Consider the following 22424-nt stretch of genomic DNA (forward strand, 5'->3'; position numbering starts at 1 on the left):
TGGACCTTTTCCTAATCAGCTGGAGACAGATCCATCTCTAGATGTGAAAGAACAATCAACAAGGTCCTCCAGACACAGCAGTTCTGAGTTATCCCCAGATGCGGTGGAAAAAGCAGGAATGTCTTCAAATCAGAGTGTCTCTTCGCCAGTACTTGATGCTATACCTAGAACACCCTCAAGGGAAAGAAGTAGTTCTGCATCTTCTGAAATGAAAGATGGTTTACCCAGAACCCCCTCAAGGAGAAGCAGGTCTGGGTCTTCCCCAGGACTTAGAGATGGGTCTGGGACTCCCTCAAGGCATAGCCTATCTGGGTCGTCTCCTGGAATGAAAGATATACCTAGAACACCATCCAGGGGAAGGAGTGAATGTGATTCCTCTCCAGAAGCAAAAGTTTTGCCTCAGACTCCTAGGCCAAGGAGTCATTCTCCATCATCCCCGGAGCTCAACAATAAGTGTCTTACCCCCCAGAGAGAAAGAAGTGGGTCAGAGTCATCAGTTGAACAGAAGACCGTGACTAGGACTCCTCTCGGGCAGAGACGTCGGTCTGGATCTTCTCAAGAGCTTGATGGGAAACCCAGTTCATCGCCTCAGGAGAGAAGTGAGTCAGACTCTTCTCCAGATTCTAAAGCTAAGACACGAATGCCACTTAGACAAAGGAGTCACTCTGGATCATCTCCAGAGGTTGACAGCAAATCCCGGCCTTCTCCTCGGCGTAGTAGGTCTGGCTCATCCCCTGAAGTTAAAGATAAGCCAAGAGCAGTACCCAGGGCACAGAGTGGTTCTGATTCCTCTCCTGAACCCAAGGCTCCTGTCCCTCGGGTCCTTCCAAGACGAAGCAGATCAGGTTCATCAAGCAAAGGCAGAGGCCCTTCACCTGAAGGAAGCAGCAGTTCTGAGTCCTCTCCAGAACACCCACCCAAATCCAGAACTACTAGAAGAAGTTCTAGGTCATCACCAGAGCCCAAGACCAAGTCTCGTACTCCGCCTCGCCGTCGCAGCTCTCGATCATCTCCTGAGCTGACTAGGAAGGCTAGGCTCTCACGTAGAAGCCGTTCTGCATCATCCTCACCAGAGACCCGCTCTAGAACTCCCCTAAGACGCCGAAGAAGTCCCTCAGTATCTTCCCCAGAGCCAGCCGAAAAGTCAAGATCCTCACGCCGGCGGCGTTCACCTTCATCTCCACGTACTAAGACAACTTCAAGGAGAGGCCGTTCTCCTTCACCAAAGCCTCGTGGGCTGCAGAGGTCCCGTTCCCGCTCGAGGAGGGAGAAAACCAGAACAACCCGTCGTCGAGATAGGTCTGGATCTTCTCAGTCAACCTCTCGGAGAAGACAGCGGAGCCGGTCAAGGTCTCGGGTTACTCGGCGTCGCAGGGGAGGCTCCGGTTACCGTTCAAGGTCTCCTGCCCGGCAGGAGAGTTCCAGAACCTCCTCTAGACGCCGAAGAGGCCGCTCTCGGACACCCCCAACCAGTCGGAAGCGTTCCCGCTCACGCACATCACCAGCCCCGTGGAAACGCTCCAGGTCTCGGGCCTCTCCAGCCACTCACCGGCGATCCAGGTCCAGAACACCCCTGGTTAGCCGACGGAGGTCCAGGTCTCGAACTTCACCAGTCAGCCGGAGGCGATCAAGGTCCAGGACTTCAGTGACTAGACGAAGATCTCGATCAAGAGCTTCCCCAGTGAGTCGAAGGCGATCTAGGTCCAGAACACCACCAGTAACCCGCCGTCGTTCAAGGTCCAGAACACCGACTCGCCGACGCTCCCGTTCTAGGACTCCACCAGTGACTCGGAGAAGGTCCAGATCTAGGACCCCACCAGTAACCAGAAGGCGATCTCGAAGCAGAACCTCCCCTATCACTCGCAGAAGATCAAGATCCAGAACATCCCCAGTCACCCGAAGGAGGTCAAGATCTCGCACGTCTCCGGTAACTCGAAGGAGGTCTCGCTCTCGAACCTCTCCAATGACACGCCGCCGATCTAGGTCCCGAACTCCTCTAGCTATTCGGCGCCGCTCTAGGTCTCGGACCCCATTGTTAGCACGGAAGCGTTCTCGAAGTCGCTCACCACTTGCTATTCGCCGCCGTTCTAGGTCCCGTACTCCACGAACAACTCGGGGCAAACGGTCCTTAACAAGATCTCCTCCAGCTATCCGCAGGCGTTCTGCATCCGGAAGCAGTTCTGATCGTTCACGTTCTGCTACTCCTCCAGCAACAAGAAATCATTCCGGTTCTCGGACACCTCCGGTAGCGCTCAATAGCTCCAGAATGAGCTGCTTCAGTCGTCCTAGCATGTCACCAACTCCTCTTGACCGCTGTAGATCACCTGGAATGCTTGAGCCCCTTGGCAGCTCTAGAACACCCATGTCTGTCCTGCAGCAAGCTGGTGGTTCCATGATGGATGGTCCAGGTCCCCGAATTCCTGATCATCCGAGAACGTCTGTGCCAGAAAACCATGCTCAGTCCAGAATTGCACTTGCCCTGACGGCTATCAGTCTTGGCACCGCTCGGCCTCCTCCGTCCATGTCTGCAGCTGGCCTTGCTGCAAGAATGTCCCAGGTTCCAGCTCCAGTGCCTCTCATGAGTCTCAGAACAGCCCCAGCTGCCAGCCTTGCCAGCAGGATTCCTGCAGCCTCTGCAGCAGCCATGAACCTGGCCAGCGCCAGGACACCTGCCATCCCAACAGCAGTAAACCTGGCTGACTCAAGAACGCCAGCTGCAGCAGCAGCCATGAACTTGGCCAGCCCCAGAACAGCAGTGGCACCTTCGGCCGTGAACCTTGCTGACCCTCGTACCCCCACAGCACCAGCTGTGAACCTGGCAGGAGCCAGAACCCCAGCTGCTTTGGCAGCTTTGAGTCTCACGGGTTCTGGCACAGCCCCGACTGCTGCAAACTATCCGTCCAGCTCCAGAACACCCCAGGCTCCAGCCCCTGCAAACCTGGTGGGTCCTAGATCTACACATGCCACAGCTCCTGTGAATATTGCCAGCTCAAGAACTCCTCCAGCCTTGGCCCCTGCAAATCTCACTAGTGCTAGAATGGCTCCAGCCTTGTCTGGTGCAAACCTCACCAGCCCTAGGGTGCCCCTCTCTGCCTATGAGCGCGTTAGTGGCAGAACCTCACCACCGCTCCTTGACCGAGCCAGGTCCAGAACCCCACCAGGAGGCCCAGGTTCCAGAACCCCACCATCTGCCCCAAGCCAGTCTAGAATGACATCTGAGCGGGCTCCCTCTCCTGCCTCTAGAATGGTACAGGCTCCTTCACAGTCAGTTCTTCCTCCAGCTCAGGATCGGCCTAGGTCCCCTGTGCCATCTGCTTTTTCTGACCAGTCCCGATCTTTGCTTGCCCAGACCACCCCTGTAGCAGGGTCTCAGTCCCTTTCCTCTGGAACGGTGGCAAAGACCACATCCTCTGCTGGTGACCACGATGGCATGCTCTCTGGCCCCGTCCCTGGGGTGTTCCACCCAGAGGGTGGGGAACCAACTGCCTCTATGGAGGCCCAGCAGCCTTCTGCTTTGGCTGCCCTGCAGCCAGCAAAGGAGCGGCGGAGTTCGTCGTCCTCGTCCTCCTCTAGCTCCTCCTCTTCATCATCGTCGTCATCGTCGTCGTCGTCCTCCTCCTCTGGCTCCAGTTCTAGCGACTCGGAGGGCTCTAGCCTTCCCACTCAACCTGAGGTAGCACTGAAGAGGTGAGGGGACTTTTAGAACTCTTCTACGGGGAAGGTTTTGGGGATGGTTGGTGGGGGTGGGGAGGGAGAAGCCCTATCCAGAGGTTCTTGGCTCTTTGAGGAGGTATGGGGACCATGATCCTTAAGCTGGGGGTAGAAGAGAATGCCGGGGTGGGGGTTAACTGGGGGGAGGAATGGGACAGGTAAAAGTCTCCGAAGGTTAATTCTCTAGAGGATAATGATAAGTTTTCCGTCTCTACAGAGGACAGAACTAGAGGAAATGGACTTAATTTTACAGCAGGAGGGATGGCAGTTAGACCTCAAGAGGAACTCCCTGGGCTGGAAGGATCTTCAGAGGTCATCCTATCCCTCTCCCTGCCTCCAGGCAGGACGGCCCCTCCCCCCAGCCAACCCACACACACAGAGGCCTCCCCACGCTGTGGCTCTCCTCTCTGAGGACGGAGAGGACGGAGACCACCCAGCCTGGCTTCCACACCTGAGCCCAGGGACCTTATTCCTCCGTCAGGGACATTCTTGAGGTTTAACCTTGATCCCTTTTGCTGCGGGCCCCAGCCTGTTGCTTGTGTTAGCAGAGGTTGGGTCAGTTGGGGCCACTGCTCTCCAGAGAATGCACTCACTGGCTCGGAGAGCTCCCAGGACCTTTCTCAGGCACCCCTCCCCCACTGCCGTTCCTCCAGGCCAAGGAAGGTAGGGTTGGGGCTGGGGCAGCTTGTCTCCTTGTGACGCCCTCTTCTCCCACAGGGTCCCCAGCCCCGCCCCAGCCCCAAAGGAGGCTGTTCGAGAGGGCCGTCCTCAGGAACTGACCCCAGCCAAGCGGAAGAGGCGTTCTAGCAGCTCCAGTTCCAGCAGCTCCTCCTCTTCTTCATCGTCCTCTTCTTCCTCCTCTTCTTCCTCCTCCTCCTCTTCTTCCTCTTCTTCGTCTTCCTCTTCTTCCTCTACTTCTTCCTCCCCCTCCCCTGCTAAGCCTGGCCCTCAGGCCTTGCCCAAACCTGCAAGCCCCAAGAAGCCACCCGCTGGTGAGCGGAGGTGAGTGCTGCCTTGCTTGAGAAGAAAGGGGTGGGGTGTGACCCTGGGTTGTGAGATCCCTGCTGGACTGTGGTGTCTGCTTGTACAGTAGGAGTTGGGCTCTCCTCTCCCTGCTTACTCTGTTGTACCCTGTTCTGGCAGAGGGCTGTCATCCAAGTGGGTGCTCAAGCCAGAATTGGGGAGTCCTAGGTTCCTTCCTCTCCTTGCCCCTGACATGCAGCCTGGTCCCAGGTTCCAGGGATTCTAGCTTTTAAGTCTCCCCGTTGCTACTGCCAGGGTCTGGCCACCGTCATCTTCTCCCGACTCTATCCACAGCCTCTTCCCTGTCTCCCTGCCTCCACGCCATTCTCTTCCACACGTAGCCAGAGGGATCTTTCTAAAACGCACATCTGGTTACTCCCTTCACTCCACAAATCCTTCCGGGACGCCCTGTGGCCTGCAGGATAAAGCCCCACCTCTGCGGGAATGGCGTGTGAGGCTCTTCACCAACTGGCCTTGCCTGCCCTGTGTTCTCCTCTCCTGCCCGCCCCCACACATGCCCTGTGCTCCAGCCACACTCAGCAGCGCCTTGCAGTCTAAGGAGAACCCCATGCCTTTGGACATGCTGTTCCTCCTGCCTGGAATTCCCTTGTCCGCCTGGTGAACTCCTCGTTCTGCAAGACTCCGCTCAAACAGCACCTTCAAGAAGACTACCCTGCCCCTTCCCTGCCCTGCCCCATGTCTCCCTCCCCTGGGTCCCCAGACCCCATGTACATCCGTCCTGCGGGGCTGTGTCCCACACGTGGGGCCAAGCGAGCCTCCCTTGGCCTTCCTTCACCATCAGACTGAGCCCCTCCAAGGGCAGGGACTGTCTTTATCTTTGCCTCCCCCGCTGCACCCCGTGCCCCGCCTGTTGGGGTACTCGGTGGATGGTGTGCGGGCGGATGGGTGAGTGAGCGGATGAAGGTGGGTCTGAGGTTGGCCCTGCGTGGTATGAGGTTTGGTGGTCAGGACCTGGGGCGGGGTGGGGGTGGTCCTGAGTGCTGGTTTGTGGGTTTGAAAGAGTGTGGCACTATGGGGACCTACTCTGATCCCCAGGTCCCGCAGCCCCCGGAAGCCAATAGACTCCCTCCGGGACTCCCGGTCCCTCAGCTACTCGCCTGCGGAGCGCCGCCGCCCCTCACCCCAGCCCTCACCGCGGGACCAGCAGAGGTAGGGTTGCCAGTGCTGTCCTGCCAGTAGCCCAGTCTGGCCGCCACCGATTTCTGCAAAATAAGTTCTAAGGCTCCAAGGCACCAAGGGTTGGTGGTGTCCTGTGTGTGGTCTCACGCCTGTCCTTCATTGTAGCAGCAGTGAACGAGGTTCCCGGAGAAGCCAGCGTGGGGACAGCCACTCCCCGGGCCACAAGCGCAGGAGAGAAACACCCAGCCCCCGCTCCGTGCGGCACCGTTCCTCCAGGTATGTGTCTTTGTCATGCTCTAGGGCTGGGCTCACTTCTGAGAGCTCCAGGGCTGGCTGGGGCCTCTGCATTGATTATTCTCTTCCATTTCAGGTCTCCGTGAATCTTTTTTGGGGAATTCCACCATACCCCAAGTTCTGGAGCCACAGGACGTGCCCCCTTTCTCCCCAACAGAGCCGTGGGAGGGGGTCTTCGTCTGCCCTCCCCCCCAACCCTGGCAGCATCCTGGGGGGAGGGCTCCCTTCTTTCCCTCCCTCTTCCTTTTTTTTTTTTTCTTCTGTAAAATGTTAATCTCTGTGAGTTTTTCCTGGTTCACGTGTTTTGGGGGGTTTGGGGTGGGTGGGAATGAGAATGGGAGTTGCGGGAGGGGAGCATACAATTTGGTACTCCCAGGTCTTGACTCAGCAAGGATCTGGGAGGCACTGCCCCCCTTTTAGCCCCGAGTTCTTGGGGGGATGATGGTTTGGTACTTGCGGACCTGTGTGAGGTATACCCGGAAAAAAGGGGCAGTTGAAATTAGTTGGCTCCTCCTGGCCTCCCAGTGAGGTTGTGGCCCCCTCCCCCCCAACTTTTCTTCACGTTTCTTAAAGGCATTTTGGTTTTTTAAAATCTGTACAGCAAGAGCAACTTTTTCTGTCAAATAAAAATGAGAAATGCAGGAATTGGGTCTATAGATTGTTTATTATGGGTGGGAAGAGTTACTTAGGAGAGGAGCTGCCCTTACTCTGTGGCTGCATCCCCCTTGCAAGGGGCATACCTTGGAGGAGCCTCATGGGGTGGCTCTAGGCTGTGGATCCCCCACAGAACCCACTCTCAAACCAACATGCTCATTCCAGCTGGGAGCCAGCATGCTCATGCTAGGAGGGGGCCGGCCACGCTGAAGAAACAAAGCCTCTAAATCTTTTGTCCCCAGGCTGAGCAGAAGGCTGGCCTGGGGGCCCTGGGTTCCTCTCCCCATTATGGCTTTTTGAGGGGTAGGCTGGGCTGGGGGTTGGTAGCTGGACTCAGAGAGCTTGGGATGCAGCAGGCTGGCCTGGAAGAGGCTGAGGGTGGGCCGAGGTGGGGCGCACCAGTGAGGTGATGCCTGAGTCAGGAGAAGGTGTGTAGAAAGAGGCAGCAACCAGGTGGACACCCAAATCTTTTATTGGGGGGGTAGGGCGGTTGGGGGGGCCTCACTGCACAGCTTGTTCATTGGCGCTGCTTCCTGAGTCCTGTGGCTTCATCACATCCGGCAGCTCAGGTGGGCTGGAGAAGGGCTCGATGCGCAGGGCCTCAAAGGCCTCATCTGGTGGAGAGGGGGTGGCCACTGCAAAGTGAGTCTCCCACCCTTACAGAACCAACCTGACCCTGCTCCCCTCCCCCAGCCTGGCCATGCTAGGGCCCTTTTCCTCACTCTCTGCATCCCTCAGCCTCTGGGATTGCATCCACCTACAATCTCCCCCATCGCCTTGTTCCCTTCATACCTCCTCTTGCTTCTCATCATACTTCGAATAAAATCTCATCGTGTCATTATGTCTCTCCACATGTCTCCTTGTCCCCATGTTCCCAGGTCAACCTCTTTCTTGCCTCAAGGTCTCTGCATTTGCCACTCCCTAGCTTGACACTTAGAATGGCTGTCTGCCCTGTACAACCACCCACTGCACATGCCCAATGCCCTGTGCATTGCCCTGGGAACATTTAACCGATAGTGCGAATGCCCTGTTTTTCTCTTGACCAGCTGCTTTCCTACTAGAACAGCAGCCTCAGGAAGATTTTCCCTGTCTCGTTCCTGCTGTTACTACAGCACAGATCAAATGAACACAACTTTTTCTTCTACGTGGGAAACTTCTCTCCACCTGGCTCATCTCAACCAATTAGGCTCCCCAGGGGAAGTCAGTCACGTCTGAAAAGTTTTAACTTTGGGGGTTGAGGGGCTGCAACTGGCCTCTAGTGGGGAGAGGCCATCTTTCGTAAAAGCCAGAGATGCTAAACATCCTGCAATGCACAAGACAACCTCACCCAGAATCATCCAGCCCCAAATGTCAACAGCGGTGAGGTGAAGACACATGGTCCAGCTTAATAACGAATTCATCTTCCAAGTCACAAATCTGAGTGACAATTTTTGCCTTCATCACCTCTCCCCATTCTTTGGAAATAAAGTCTGGAAGATGCTATTTAACACCAGACACTATCATATCTCCCTAACTAAGCAAACCACTTTGGGGGTGGGGAGAGACTCGTCTCTCTGCACAAGGAAACAACTACCCACCCATCAGTGCGTTTTTGCAAGTGGAAGCAGACGGACTACAGTCCACACCACAGCCCCTATCAAAACAGCAATGACACACCTGAGGTGATGCCACCGAGGGTCCACAATCTATGCCATAAGTGGGGGTCATGGGGAAAAACATCACCTCACTGTGCTGTGATTTTTTTCACCTGCAAGATGGTTGAGTAGCTGCAAGTCTACAGCATGCCTTTGTTCAAATTAGAGGAAGAGATACTTTTTCTGGAAGAATGCAGCCTGGCCCTGGCTTAGGAAGAACAGATGTGCTTTCAGCCCTCCCTTACCTGCCTCAGGGAACAGCCTTGTATAGTACCCACCCTGTACAAAGTCTGCACCAGCCCCTCACCTGTCTCACTGTCACTGTGAGAGTTGAGGGAACCCACACAAAGGCCTGTAAGACTGCCTTTTCCTGAGCACTTGCAGGGCCTGGGGTGCACGGGGGCTCACACTGCCTTGCTGTGAGGCTGGTCCCAGTGTCATACTCCTTTATGGAGACAAACTCCAGGCTGGGAGGGGTGGGGCGTGAAGTAGCTGCCCGAAGACACAGCTGCTGAGGCCTCACATAGTTTATCCTTATGAAACTGAGAAGTGCAGCTAAGGCTATATGCTCCCTCCTGGGCCCTTGCTACATTTTCTTACAAGAAGCTAGAAAAATAACTCCCTGTAACTTCATCCAGATTTACCCAGTCATTCACACAGCCCCTGGGTCTGTCTACAGCTGTGAAAACACCCTATAACCCCTGTTTAAATTTCCAGAGACAAAGGATAAAATTTAAATCCTTTTCTTGGCAAAAGGAGCAACATAAACCACCCCCACCCCTCAGGTTTCTAAACTTTGGTCAGGGTGGAATATGGTTAAGGAGAGTACAGGCTCTGGGGCAAGAAAGGGCTGAACCCGATCTAACCTCCCCAGGCTTAGTTTACTCATCCTTAAAATGATCACAATACAACTCTGGCCTGTACAGAGATGCTGGGGGAGTAAGCGATGTACCACGGAGACACTGGCTGGCATGGTGCCCAGCTCAGACAAGGTCCTGGCAGCCTGCATCTGAACTGTGGCCTCCCACATGACTGCCAGCAAGCCTCGGCGTCCATGTCTCCCAAATGGGGATGGCAGTGCTTACCCCTCAGGGCTATCAAGAGGATTAGACGGGACAACAGAAATAAAATGCAGAGTGCAGGGCCAGGTGCACAGTGAGTTCTCTGTAAATGTAAGCTGGTACTGTGACTAAGAATCTTTGAATCCTCCATGAAATGGGCTTCAGTTTCTACAAGTATCTCATGTGCTTCTCATTGTTTTTAATGGGGAAGCAAACACACTATTATAGGATATTGCCTGCATTTGGTGAACTGGGAGACATGGTCCAGGAGGCTTGGAGGAACAGCTGCAGGCTCCCTGACCAACCCCCTTTCTTTGGCCATTTCCACCCTGTCGCTGCCCCTCTCACCTGCCCTGAAGGCTAGCCCCACAGTGGCTGGGGCCTGAGGCCGTGCTGTCTGGCTGGTGAAGCCACACTCGCCCAATGTCTTTCCGTCGTCCAGAAGCTGGTCGTCCTGAGGAGAGAGGCAGGCAGGGTCTCAGAAGAGGCCCCAGGAGGGGCAAGTCCCAAAGACTTCTCTGGTCAGCAACTACACTGAAAGTCAGAAGATGGAAAAGAAACAGCCCCAAGTAGGGCCCAGAACCACCCGAGTATATCAAACAGTTTCCAGGACTACACCCAAGACTTTCCAAATCAGAACCTCCCAGGGTAGGGTAGGGATCTGGAATCTACACCCCTGCAACTCCAGGTGAATCTAATTTCAAGTGTCAGTGACCCCATCTGGCCACAGGCAGACCTGGTTGAATCCCAGCTCTACCACCTTGCACAAGGTGGCTGATCTTTTTGATGTGAAGTTTCCTTATCTGTAAAATGGGAGTTATTGGAATTCCCAACTCATAGGGCAGCCAGAGGCTTCAATGAGCAAAGGACACACAGAAAGCACAGAGCACAGCAAGTGAAACAAGCTCAGGCAGTAGGAAGGGTCCTTATTACAGAAGCCCCAGCAGGTAACAAGAAGAAAAGGCCTTTAGAGACAAAGTGGGTGAAGGCTCAGCCTGGAGCAAAAGATCAGTTTCCCAGTTTCCACCCAGAATCAGATCAAGGAACTTAGGTGAGGGACCTCACGTGCCAGAAACTTGAAATGAGGGGCCAACAAACAGGACTCCCCAATGAAAACCCCAAATCCCACGACATCCTTGCTGGATAATTGCAATTGGTTTGTAAGGGGGAAAGGGGCGGGGGCTTTTGGAACATCAGCAGTAAGTTGGGGAGTAATAAACAGTTGTTGGGTGAAGAACTGGTGGGACCTGACTCATCTCAACACCCTCCATTTCTCCATTTTTTTGTATTAAGGCGTGTCTGGGGCGGGGGGCGTGTGAGAGGCCTGCACACGATTGAGCATCGGGGTTCAAATCCTGACTCTGCCAACAACCTTGGCCTCGTTAAGTGGCCACCTCCGAGCCTCAGTTTCCTTAACCGCAGAGCAGGGAAGTCAAGGGCCAGCACGTCGCGGGTGGGACCGCTGTAGGGATCAGATGTAACGCTGACCCTCGGCGCTCAGCATAGGGCCTGGCGCGCGACTTTCAAGCCATCCGAACGGAGACCCCCGGTGTAGCGAGCACTATCGGGGCTTCATCTCCCCGAGTTCGAGCAACGGCCCCACGCGGGAGAGTTCCGGCCCGCGGCAGCCGGTCGCTGATGTTTACATCAACGACGGGGCCGCCTTGCGCCCACGGCCAGGCTCGGGCGGCGGTTCCGAGCAGCACGCTCCCCCAGCCCCCGGCCGCCCGGAACCGACGGGACCGCACCTTGTACAGCCGCTGCTCGTCCGGCGGCCGCTTGAGGATGCCCTCGACGATGCGCTTTAGCTCGAACACAGTGCTCGACTCCTTGGCGTCCGTGAAGATGGTGGTCTTGTGGCGCCGGATCATGAGAAACACGTCCTGGGGGCGGCGGGCCGGGGTGAGCGCGGAGCCCGGGCCCCCCCGCACGGCCCACCGCCCTCGCCGCCCCCGGCCCCGGCCCCGGCCCCGGCCAAGCGCCCCTCCCCCAGCGCCCGCTCACCATCGCGGCGGCTGCCTCTCCCCCTCGACGCGCCGGCGCGGCCGCGCTCCGCCCCGTTCCCGGCAGCCCGCGCGCTGGCCCCAGCGTGCCCCGCGCCCCGCGGCCCCGCCCCATGGCCGCCATTTTAAGTAATCCGCAAAGGGGGCGCTACGGCGGAGCCTCCGACTGCGGACTGGGCGCCGTGGCGCGGGGCGGGGCCGGTTGGCGGAGTGGCGGAGGTAGTGGGAGGCCGACAGGGACCGAGCATGGGAGGGACGCAGGGCGCGGTGGCGCCATCTTGGGTGTGGCAAACCGAGTTCCCCATGTTGATGCAGTTTAGGGGACTCTCGTCCTTCTTGTGGGGAATGTCAGGGACTAACTTCGCAAGCCTAGGGTGCCTCACAGCCTAATGAGAGTGAATGAATGATGTGTCTCGGTCATCAGGGCGGCAAGACATCACATCTCAGCGAGACCTGGGCTGCCAGGTTTGGGAGTGTGACTCATGATTATGGGGCTTCCTGGCACCTGTTTTGAGGAGATGTTAAATTCTGGATCTTTCGGCCGCTGTATCAGGAAACAGCCCCATGTCCCTGCTCTAGCCTTGGTTGTAAGGATTATTTAAACCAGTTTACCGAGGCTTTAGGGCCTGTAAGGATCCTTGGAAGCTGCTTTTGGGGTTAGGGAGTGTGTAAGCAGTTCTTTGCAGGAAACCGCCCTCAGCAGGAAGCCCCTTTTCTTGTCACTTTAGCAAAGCTATATTGTAACTAACTTTTTTGGGGGGTGGGGGGGCATACTGCTCACCACGTGGAACTTTAATTCCCCTGACTAGGGATCCAATCCCCTGCCCCCCTGCGTTGGAAGGTGGATTCTTAACCACTGGCCCACCAGGGAAGTCCCTGTAACTAACTTTTAAACCAGGCACTGCCCCCCACCCACCCCATGTTCTACCCATCTCTGGCCCAAGCACACCTTTCAGATCTTTTAATTACACAATACCTTGCCAAACTAGTTGGTTCTTTAGAGGTCATTTAACAGATGACCAGATCTCTTCCCTAGCTTTCCCTTCAGTAACCTGAACAAACTGTGTGACCAAACTGTGTGAACAAGGTAACATCTAGAGGAAGAGCCCAAGAAGTTGACGAGCCTGCATTCAGTGGAGGGATGGCAATAATTCTGACCCACTATCTCAAAAATTAACTGAGATTACTTCCCTTCTGCCCTTTAAAAGTTTCATGGCCGAGCACAATCTGTGGAGGTGGTTTTTGGGGGACGCTGAGTCCACCATCTCCCCAGATTGTTGGCATTCTGATTAAAAGCACCTTTCCTTTCCCACCAACATTTGTGAGTATGCAATTGATTGTGAGCAGCAAGCAGCAGGACCCCCATTTGATAACAAGGCCTGGCAAACATCCTCGGAAGAAGCAGCATGCATGGCCAAAGTTGGTGTTCATGCTTCCCAGGAGGAGGGTGCCCTGGGCAACTGCCCGCCTTTCTGCCCAGGTCCACTCAGGCTCCAGAAGGGCCTATGGACTTGGTTTCCCTCTCTGGCTGCCCTTCGTACCTACTGACAGCCTAGGCCTCCCTCCTTGGTAGTTGGATGCTCTCCTGTGTTGCCCCAAATTGCAGTTATACTAGAGCAAGAGAAGGAGGCTTTTCTTTCAAGCTCTCCCAGGGAGAGGGAGAACCTCAGCTGAGTCATTGCTGGCATGTGCCAGAGAAGGCATGCCGTGGCACCCAATGAGAGATGAGCCAGTGGTGACCCTGGATGCTGAACAGCTCAGCAGTTGTTGAGGCCACAATTTGAGGATTCTTTGGAGTGGGTGGAATCTGAAGATGCTGCTGCCTTGGCCCTGAATCAAGCTAGTGGCTAGCCACGCAGGCTCTGGGCTCAGACCTGCTGGGATTCATATCCTTGCTCTGGCACTGAGTGTGCAGCCTTGGGCAGTTAACCTCACCAAGGCCCAGTTTCCCCCTCTCAGAGATTGGAGAATAACTGTTTGTAGAGTTTAAGGAGCCTTGCTGTAAGCAGATAGGGTGGTGGTGGGGGTCCCTGGAGAGAGAACCCAGCATGGTTTTGACAGAAGAGAAGCCATTTTTGGCCTAAGCCACTTTGTGATCTAAGCCTGGCCTCATTGCAAGCCCTTTTATGAATATGCATGTACCCTTAGCCTAAAATTCCCCCCGTTTTGCTGTTCGGGGAGACACTGCTTTGGGAAAGATCCCTGGTGTTCTCTTCACTTGCTGCAAGTAATAATAAATCCTTCCTTCTCCCGATCTTTGTCTTGGTTGTGTCTTTTTGCTTGGCACTCACCAAGAGGCAAACCCAGTTTGCAGGTAACATCACCAAGAGTTAGCACTCAGTAGATGTTTCCTAAACTATAGCTATAGTTATCACTTTTGACTTCTGGCCTCTGGCTCCTCAGGAGTCCTTTGAAATCCCTTTCCTTCCTGGGACTCCTCCACACCTGTGCCTCAAGGCAGCCCTTTCCCTCAGATAGGATCTCTGTGCACCACATTGTGCTATGGTGGGTGGGTCGGTTGCAGGAGGTAACTGCAGTCCTCGTGTCAGTGAGTACAGTGACACCTCCTGCAGTGGGAATGGGGTCAGGAGAAGTTTGAGGGAGGAGCAGGGGCTGAGCCCCCAGCCCCCAAGTTCTGTGGTCTAGCTGGGTGCAGGCCCTCCTTCCTGGGGGCCATGACAGACAAAATGGGAGTCTCAAGATGGTGGGTGAGCCAGCTGGCCAGCTGCTCTTGCTTCTCTGCACAGGAAGTCCTCCTGGGCCCTTTCTGCCCCTGTGGCCTCAACCACCCAGCGCTCACAATAGAGACCCTCCCTGGCCTCCAAACTAAGCCTGTAGGGTATCAGCCTGGTGGGCCTTCTCCTTTGGTCTACTTAAACTTTTTAAAGTGTTGATTAATAAACAGTAATTGTCAATCATCACTCGTTACTAGTGTGCCTCTAGTTGGGTCATACAACTGGTTTCATTTCTATGAGAGAAGTGACAATTCAGTGTGGAATTAGAGTCAGTCGCCCAGATTCAAATCTGGTTCCACCTCTTGGCCGCTGTGGGTCTTAGGGCATATTACCTAGCCTTTTTGGGCCTGTTTCCCCACTCGTGAAATGGGAACACCTCTCGGGTGTTCAGAGATCAGCTGAGAGCCCACCAGTGCCTGGCACAGTCTGCGTGCTCACTGGGCAGAACTGAGTCATTTTGACTCTCCCAACAGCCATGATAGGGTTGGTGTTACCAGTTCAGATTGTAGATGGGGAAACTGAGGTTGAGTCAGTACTCCTGGGAGAGGCTGGGCCATCTGGGTGCAGCTCTACCAACTGGAGCAGGTGGGCAGCTAGAGAATGCTTGCTTGGACAGGAGCCTGACGTCCTGTCCCCGGTGGGTTCTGAGGACTATCCTCGCCGCCCCAGGGGCTCCCTCCTGGCAGGTCAGGCAGCCGTTGTGAGGCCAGGGGCAGGATGCTACTGATGCAGGGCCGGGTCCATACCCCGCCCCAGCTCCAGGCCCAAAGACCTTGCTGACAGGCGGGATGCAGCAGCACAGGGTGCCGTGCCACTGAGCCTGCTGGACAGAGAAGAGCTGTAGCTTGTCCAGCTCTGTGAGGCCGCCACAACAGGAACGAGCAGAGAGGAGGTGGGCCTGGAGGCCACACTGTTGGAGTGGGAGGAAGTGGAGAGAACCAAGGCGGTGATACCCTCTTTACCACCCCCAGCTGCCTCCAGAATCAGACCACCTGGGTTCAAATCCCAGTCTACCGTCTACCAGCCGTATGCCTTTGGGTCTGTTTTCCCATCTGACAAATGGGGAAACCCCCCCCACAGAGTGTCTAGTGAGAATCTCACGAGATGGTGCAGTAGAGCTCTCTGCACCGTGTCTGGTGAGGGTTTAACGAGGAGCAGCAGATTTCTGCTCATTCCCTTCCGTGGGCAGCCCACCCCCTCCACTTCTAGGACACCCCTGCTTAGCTCTCACCTTACGCTTCAGAAACACTTGGCTCTGGGACTTCTCTGGTGGTCCAGCAGTTAAGACTCCACACTCCCAATGCAGAGGGCCCGGGTTCGATCCCCGGTCAGGGAACTAGATCCTGCATGCTGCAACTAAAGATCCCGCATGCTGCAAAGAATATCCCGTGAGCCTTAACTAAGAACCAGCGCAGCCAAAGAAAGAAAGAAAAGAAACACTGGGCTCTGAAGGGGAACCATTACTCTAATCACGGCAGGTCCAAGACTGAGGCATCCTGGCTTTCAGTCCCTGGCTTGTTCTGGTCTCAGTACATTGGGAGGCATCTTGAGGAAGTTCTCTGGGCTGGCCCCTGGCTGAGGGCGGGATGGAAGGATGGCCAGCATCACCCAGCAGGGGCAGCCAGGGTCCCACCGCAGATGTGCCCACAGCCTTTTGCCTGGCCTGCCACAGCCATGCCCTGTTCTGGGTACCCTGGTCCCCAGTGACCCCACCAGGGGCAGCCAGTAGACGGCCCTCAGCCTAGGGCAGACAGCAGCCCGGAGCTCCCTCACTGCCCAGTCCACAGCCCCACCCTCCCAGCCTGGCTTGGCCCAGCAGTGACCACGTGCTGCAGCCACTATTTCCCCTGGGAGGAAAGAAGGGAGGGAGACGAGGCTCAGGCCTGTGTGGCGGCAGCTGCACTTGGTCCTGCCCAGCCAGGCTGCCCCTTCAGTGATAGCCTCCCCTGTCCCTCCTTCCCCACTGCCCCGTCAGCTCCAAAGGGGGCCTTTGGAGTTTCCAGGTTTTGTTCCGGTTCTTGTTCTTTCTGCTGTTCTAGAAACTGAGCTCTGTCTATAGGGATGGATGATCCTTGGCCTGGGGATGAGGAGACGGCAGAGAGGGGATAGGACACCAGGCCCCAGCACATGAGGGTGGTCAGGGAGCTGGAAGGGCCTAGGCCAGTCTCCAGATGCAGGTGGGGGAAGGGGGCGGTCCTGGGCCTGGGGGCCTGGCCAAGGCTAGGACACAGCCTCAGACTCATCCAGGGCATGGATGGGGGCAGTGGCAGCAAAAACAAGGATATCAGAAGCTATGGACAGGCCTATCTGGGGGCTCCTGTCTCCTCTTGGCAGAGGGCATGATGTCAGGTGCCCCAAACTCCTAAGACCTTAGAATTCATGGGAAGGCCAGGCCTGGTGGCTGGCCATCTGCCTCCTGGGGCACTTTCACTGCAGTGGGGCAAAATCTATATGAGTTTCCTATTGCTGTGTAGCAGATGACTACAAACATAACAGCTTAAACACTAATTTATTAAATCACAACCCTGCGGGTGGGCTAAGCTGGCTTCTCTGCTCAGGATCTCACCGGGCTGAAATCAAGGGCTTGGCCCGTCAGGGCTCTCATCTGGAGGCTGGAAGAGTTGGCTTCCAAGCTTGTTCAGGTTATCAGCCAGATTCGGTTCTTTGCAGCTGTAGTGCTGAGGTGTCCCTTTCCCTGCTGGCTGTCAGACAGGGGCTTTCTTCAGCTCCTTGCCATGTGGCCCCTCCATCTTCAAAGCTAGCAATGGACAGTCATTTCCTTGGCGTTGAATCCCACTCATATTTGAGTTTCTCTGACTTCTTCCAGAAAAGAAGGGCACACAGACCAGACCTAGCACTGACTCACTTGCCTGTCTTTGGGTGCTCTAACTGGAGCTCAGGGGGTTAAATATGAGCAGGAAGGGAAGGGAGGGAGTGTGAGACCCCGGGATACTCGGGAGGCTCCTGGAGGAGGGTTGGCAGCTTGGGTTTGGTGAGCCCCAAGGAGGAGGCAGGCGATAGACAGATGAATGGATGGGTGGATGGCCCCTTAACTTTATTAGGCCTCTAAGCCCTAAGTCAGAAGGGGCAGGGTGGGGGCATGTGTAGATCCCCACACAGACCAGGCAGCTGAGGGACCCCAGAGTCTGGCTTCAGGTCAGTTTCACTGCATCAGAGGCTGAGGCGAGCCTGAATCCAAGGGCTGTAAGTGGCCACACTGGTATAGACACCTGGACAGTTGGGCAGGGCACAGCCCTTGCCCCAGCTCACCACACCCACTAGGACCCAGTGCCCAGACCTCATGCAGGTCAGGGGTCCTCCAGAGTCACACTGCAGGAGAAAGAAGAGCTTAGGTCCCAGCCCTCCAGGGACTTTGGGTCCCAGGGCTGCAGTCCCCCAGGTGGTGCCTCTGTGTTGGGGTCCAGGACACTGAGCCCTGGAGGTGGTACCTCTTAGGTCCTGGGTTCTAAGGAGGTAGGGTGCTGGCCATAGGAGCATGGACCCCAGAGTTTCCAGGCAGCTTCTCACACCTGGCAGGCATCCTTCTGGCCCTCGACATAGCCGGTGCACAGGTTCCCTGGCAGCACGATGTGCTCGGCACGAGAAACATTGGTGCCCGTGTGGTAGAGGAGGTCACAGGTGCGAGTATCCAGCAGTGGCACCTGTACTCCCTGCAGAGGTCGCCACTCTGGGAGTGGCACTGGAGAAGAAGGGGGACTTCTAAGAGCTGGGAGACAGTGAGGTGGAAAAACTGTGAGGATGTTTGGGTCCCTGGAGGTCACGCTGGGTCCTGGATTGGGGCAGTGAGGGGCTGGGATTCCTGGTCAGAGAGAGATGGAGAGAGATCGTCTGTCCCACCCCAATGCCCCAGTGCCCCGCCCTCTGCCTCACCTCCTGAGTGGAGGCTGCCCTAGCCAGTGACCCAGCATGGTGTGCCTGGTGGTGGGCAAGGCCCAGGCTCAGGCAGGCAGATGGGCTGGACTCATGTGCTCAAGGGCACTGGGCGGCAAAGCTGCAGCAACGCCAGGTCTCCTCGGGCCCTGTCCTCTGAGTAGTCCGGGGGCAGCAGCACCCTCCGCATGGGCACCAAGAGAACATGGGGCGAGGCGGGACCCAGGTGCAGTGCCCCGAGGCGCACGCGGTACTCAGATGGCAGCGCCCTCCCCCCTCCGGCATGACAGCGGTGGATCTAGTTAAAGCAGCTCCTTCTCCACCCCCAGTAGGGCCCCCGTCCCCGCCACCCTCTCACTCAGAGCCTGGGGACCATGCTTCCGCCAAGTGGAGCGCCCCCTTCCGTGGGTCTTGCTCCACCTGCCCCTGCCCCCCTCGACGTTGAGCCCTCAGAGTAGGGGAATGCTCCTTGTCCTAGCCTGGGCTGCCTGCTCACCTCAGGAAGCAGTGTGCTGCCGTCAGCGCCCACTGGGGGGCGGTAAGCGAGCCCACACACACACGTGCCCCGCGGTGCTGGATGCTCGCCTACCTCGGCCACTCTCCGTCCTGGGTGTCTCGGCCCCGCCACGAGGAGACTTGACACGTGAGGCTGCCCGCAGGCTGTGAGAGGACAAGGGGAACTCAAGGGCGAGCAGAGGAGCAGGGAACTGGGAGGAGGATGGGGGCAGGGAGACACAGGGCTAAGGTTGGGGGGAGGTTGGCACACTGGAGGGGGAAGCAGGGAAGGGACTGGATTATGGGTTTGGTGTCAGATAACAGGGTGAGGGGAGGGAGGTCAGAGATTAGGAATGAGGGTGCCCTCTGGTTGGAGCCTGCAGAGAGGAGGACGATCTAGCCCCCCCAGAGGCCCTTTTGTCTTCCTTTAGACCCTGGTTGGTCCCAGACCTAGCCCTGTGGCCCAGGCTCTATGCCCTATGCCCAGGCCCCAGAGACCACCCCTGCCCCCCACCCGCTGTGAGATTTGGCCACCTTAGGTCTCCATACAAGCCCTGGAGCCCAGCCCCTCCCCCATCTTGTATTTCCATTGCCTGACAGCTGCTCCTGCGTGCCCCCCACCCCTAGACCCCGCAGCCCCTGGATTCTGTTCTCACTCTTGCAGCTGGTGTCCTTGCTAACTGGGCTGGGGGATGACCTGGGGGCTTAAAGACCCAGGAGGGGGTGGGGGCCTGGCCAGGAGGTAATTAAGGAGTTCAGGGCGGGGCTGTGGCTTCATCAGCCCAGCCTTGAACAAAGATGCTTTGAACAGTGCTTTTGAGGTGGCAGGAAAGGGACACCTGGGTTTCTCGAAGGAAACCTGGCTTGGGCCAAGGTGCACAGAACTGGGGGCGAGAGCCTGTGCCCAGCCAGGCAAGGGCGGGTGGCGATGTGGGGTGGGGATGAACGGGGGTGGGGGTTGTTTCGGACAGGCCATGAAGCTCCAGAGGCTCCTTGGCCGCTCATCTCTGAACCTGATCCTACCTCCTGGCTCCTTGCAGTGCTCAGTCCCTGGGGCTTCTGAGCGGCATTGTTCTGTCCAGAAATCCTGGCCGGGACAGCCTCATACAGAGCCCAGGCTCCAGGCCTTGCATAGCCCCCGCCAGACCCAGCTCTGCACAGTTTTTTTTGTGGGGGGAGGGTAATGAATGTCTTATGAATATCTTGTTTAAACCTGGCAGCTCTCCTCGCTTAACCCTAGAGGCAGGAGCAGACTTGACCTTGGGAAACAGTCTCCTCTTCAATTTGGGGTGGCCAGGACAGCAAGGCTGCCGGTCTCGGGTGAGGCTGGGAGATGCTAGGGACAGGGCTCAGTTGGCGGGCTGGGCCTGGACTGTGCCCACTTCCCAGAAGGCTCTGGAACCTCCTTCTACCAAGTCAGCCAGCAGCCCTCCACTTGGTTCTTCCTCCTGGGGGCCTCCCTGCCCAGCACACCTCCTCTGCCACGTCACAGTGGGAGTTGATGTGCGATAGAGGAGGTTTGATTTGTTTGTCCTCCCTCCATGAGGCAGGGTCTGGGTCTCTGTCCCTGTCTTAGCTCAGGCTGCCAGAACAGAACACCACAGACTGGGGGCCTTAAACACAGCTTATTTCTCACCATTCTGGAGGCTGGAACTCCAAGAACAAGGAACTGGCAAGATGGGTTTCCCTCTGAGGCCTCTTCTCTCGGCTTGTAGGTGGCTGGCATGTCACTGTGTGATCACACGGCCTCCTCTTTATGTCTGCTGGGCATGGGGGTGGTGCTGGTGTCTGTTTTTAGAAGAAGGACATTAATCCTATCGGATCAGAGCCCACCCTTATGACTTCATTTAACCTTAATTACTTCCACAAACAGTCACATTGGGGGTTAAGGCTTCAACATATAAATTTTGGAGAGGACACAGACACTCAGTGCATACCAGTCCCCCATGGCCTGAACAGTGCCCAGCACAGAGTGGGCACTGAGTATTTGGAAGTGAAAGGGGCCAGCAGGGCAACATGCTGGGAGTGAGGGTGAAGGATTTGAACGAGGGGACCCAGAGGCGAACCAGCCCCAGCCCCAGCCCCTCCACTCGAAGTGAGGGAGGGCAGCCTCAGGCCTGACCTCTGCTGTCCACGCTCTAGGAGCAGGCTCAAGCCCACGCTCAAGGACTCTGGAGTCAGCTTGTGGAACGCCCTCCCTCCAGCCCTGAGACCTTGGGAGAGTTTCCTCTTCTGTAAAACCCGCCTCCCAGGTGGTTGTGAAGATTAAGTGGGTTAGCCCACGCAGAGCTTGGAATAGTGCCTGGCTGATGTAAATGCTATAGAAGTGCCACAAGAATAAAAGAAGCACCTTCCCCAAGGCTCCTGACCTTTCGTTACCCTGGATTCAGCTGCCATTAGAGGGCTTGGCAGGAATGGAGCCAGGTGGGCAGTGTTCCCCTTGGTGCAGAGTTGGGGCAGCTGGAGAGGCAGGTGGGAGCAAGAGTGACCAGGGACCCTGGGAACACACAGCTATCTCTGGGGATATGGGCCAAACCTTGAGAGGGGAGTTCACTGGAAGGCGGGATGGAAGGAGCTGCGTGTCTGCCTGTTGCAATTTAGGTGAGGCGGGAAGCCTGGAGGACAGACACTTGGGTGCAGGGACCAGGAAACAAATTCCCACTGAGAAACTGGCTTATGGTGGGAGGATCTGGAACTGATTGAATATTGGACAATCAAACCTGAGAGGAGTAGGAAAGGAACCTCTTTCCAGGGGCTCACCCCAACCCAGCCCCTGTCTCAGATTGAGAAACTGAGGCACAGACCCCTGCTGGGCCCACATGCCCTTCAGTCCCACCCTTGAGTCACACTGCAGAAATGGCCCCTCGACAAATGTCATCTACTTGCCCTTCTCACAACTATCCTTCTCAGGGCCACAGCTGAGTCATCCCCACCTTTTTCTGGTGCTGGACCTGTCCCCACTCCCAGGGGAGGGCAAATGACCCAAACGGGGGCATCAGCCCACCATGTCCTCCAGGTCACAGTGATTGATCAAGAGGTGACACATGACCCCAGACCAGCCAATCAGAATCCTTCCCTGGATTTTTACCCTGGAGGAAGGAGAGAGGACCCCTTGGGGCCCAGGCAGGGGGCAGCCACAGCTGCAGCCACTGGCGAGGACTCTCGGCTGGCCTGAGAGCCTGCAACCTTCCAGGCTGAGAAAGAGTGTCCTGTGGAGCTGGAGCTCCTCACTCCAGTCATCCTCGCCCTTGGTGGGCTGTCCTTTACCCTTCTAAAGCAACTCTCCTTCACTCATGCTGGTACTAGGGGATTCTTTTGCTTACAACCAAAGTCTTTAAATGCCAAGGATGAAAACAAAATAACAGTTCAATAAAGGTGGAGGGGAGGTGCGCCCTGAGCTGGCTGCCCTGTCAGTGTGTTTCAGTATGGCGGTGCCCAGCCCACCATCTGCAGCACAGAACTCATCTCTGACGAGTGCCCAGCCCTGCCCTTGGCCAGATCCCAGGGGCACCCTGTAGACCTGGCAGCAGGAGGAGGTGGGAGGGGGTGGCCTTACCAGGATCCAGGTGGTGTGCTCACTGATGTCCCAGCAGAAGCTGGGCCCTTTGGGACGGCCACAGCCAGACCCCACACCATGCTGACCCAACAACCAGGGATCATCCAAAGCAGCCTGAAGGGGGACAAAGGTATGGGGGGAGCCAGGCCAGGGGGAGGGGCATGCCGTGGCCCTGAACAGGACCCTATGGGTGGACGTGCGCCTGGGCGGGCTTGAAGGTATTTCTG

The 22424-nt window shown here is 56.6% G+C and overlaps 3 protein-coding genes across 3 annotated transcripts; 1 reads left to right on the forward strand and 2 right to left on the reverse strand.

Annotated features, from left to right (window-relative positions):
• Positions 1-3554: 3554 nt before the first annotated feature.
• On the forward strand, positions 3555-6813 carry LOC309816326 (serine/arginine repetitive matrix protein 2-like). Its single transcript, XM_082643666.1, has 6 exons — positions 3555-3687; positions 3929-4023; positions 4429-4713; positions 5791-5904; positions 6040-6150; positions 6245-6813. Exons 2-6 carry the CDS (start codon positions 3947-3949, stop codon positions 6252-6254), a joined length of 597 nt encoding a protein of 198 aa, XP_082499792.1. The 5' UTR covers positions 3555-3687; positions 3929-3946; the 3' UTR covers positions 6255-6813.
• A 463-nt stretch (positions 6814-7276) lies between these two features.
• ELOB (elongin B) lies at positions 7277-11583 on the reverse strand. The gene is made up of 4 exons (XM_082643667.1): positions 11522-11583; positions 11266-11400; positions 9866-9971; positions 7277-7436 (listed from the first exon to the last, which is right to left on the reverse strand). The coding sequence occupies exons 1-4, from the start codon at positions 11522-11524 to the stop codon at positions 7324-7326; spliced, it is 357 nt and encodes a 118-aa protein (XP_082499793.1). The 5' UTR covers positions 11525-11583; the 3' UTR covers positions 7277-7323.
• A 5843-nt stretch (positions 11584-17426) lies between these two features.
• Positions 17427-22277, reverse strand: PRSS33 (serine protease 33; the record flags this gene model as incomplete). The annotated part of the gene is given in 10 exon segments (XM_082644539.1): positions 17427-17585; positions 17786-17955; positions 18147-18165; positions 18169-18237; positions 18241-18415; positions 18643-18731; positions 18735-18767; positions 18769-18806; positions 19235-19338; positions 22198-22277. Coding segments are annotated over 10 exon segments (936 nt in total).
• Between the last annotated feature and the right edge of the window lie 147 nt (positions 22278-22424).

The sequence above is a fragment of the Mesoplodon mirus genome (assembly GCF_964341445.2).
Source record: "Mesoplodon mirus genome assembly, chromosome: 15".
Classification (NCBI taxonomy): Eukaryota; Metazoa; Chordata; class Mammalia; order Artiodactyla; family Ziphiidae; genus Mesoplodon; species Mesoplodon mirus.

Excerpts from the sequence above, each read along its gene's own strand:
- LOC309816326 (XM_082643666.1), top strand. The coding sequence starts at position 3,947 with ATGGACTTAATTTTACAGCAGGAGGGATGGCAGTTAGACCTCAAGAGG. Across the intron at positions 4,714-5,790 it reads CCACCCGCTGGTGAGCGGAG|GTCCCGCAGCCCCCGGAAGC; the intron begins GTGAGTGCTGCC and ends TCTGATCCCCAG. Across the intron at positions 5,905-6,039 it reads TCACCGCGGGACCAGCAGAG|CAGCAGTGAACGAGGTTCCC; the intron begins GTAGGGTTGCCA and ends CCTTCATTGTAG.
- ELOB (XM_082643667.1), bottom strand. Across the intron at positions 9,972-11,265 it reads ACGAGCAGCGGCTGTACAAG|GACGACCAGCTTCTGGACGA; the intron begins GTGCGGTCCCGT and ends CTCTCTCCTCAG. Across the intron at positions 7,437-9,865 it reads GGGGCTAGCCTTCAGGGCAG|ATGAGGCCTTTGAGGCCCTG; the intron begins GTGAGAGGGGCA and ends CCTCTCCACCAG.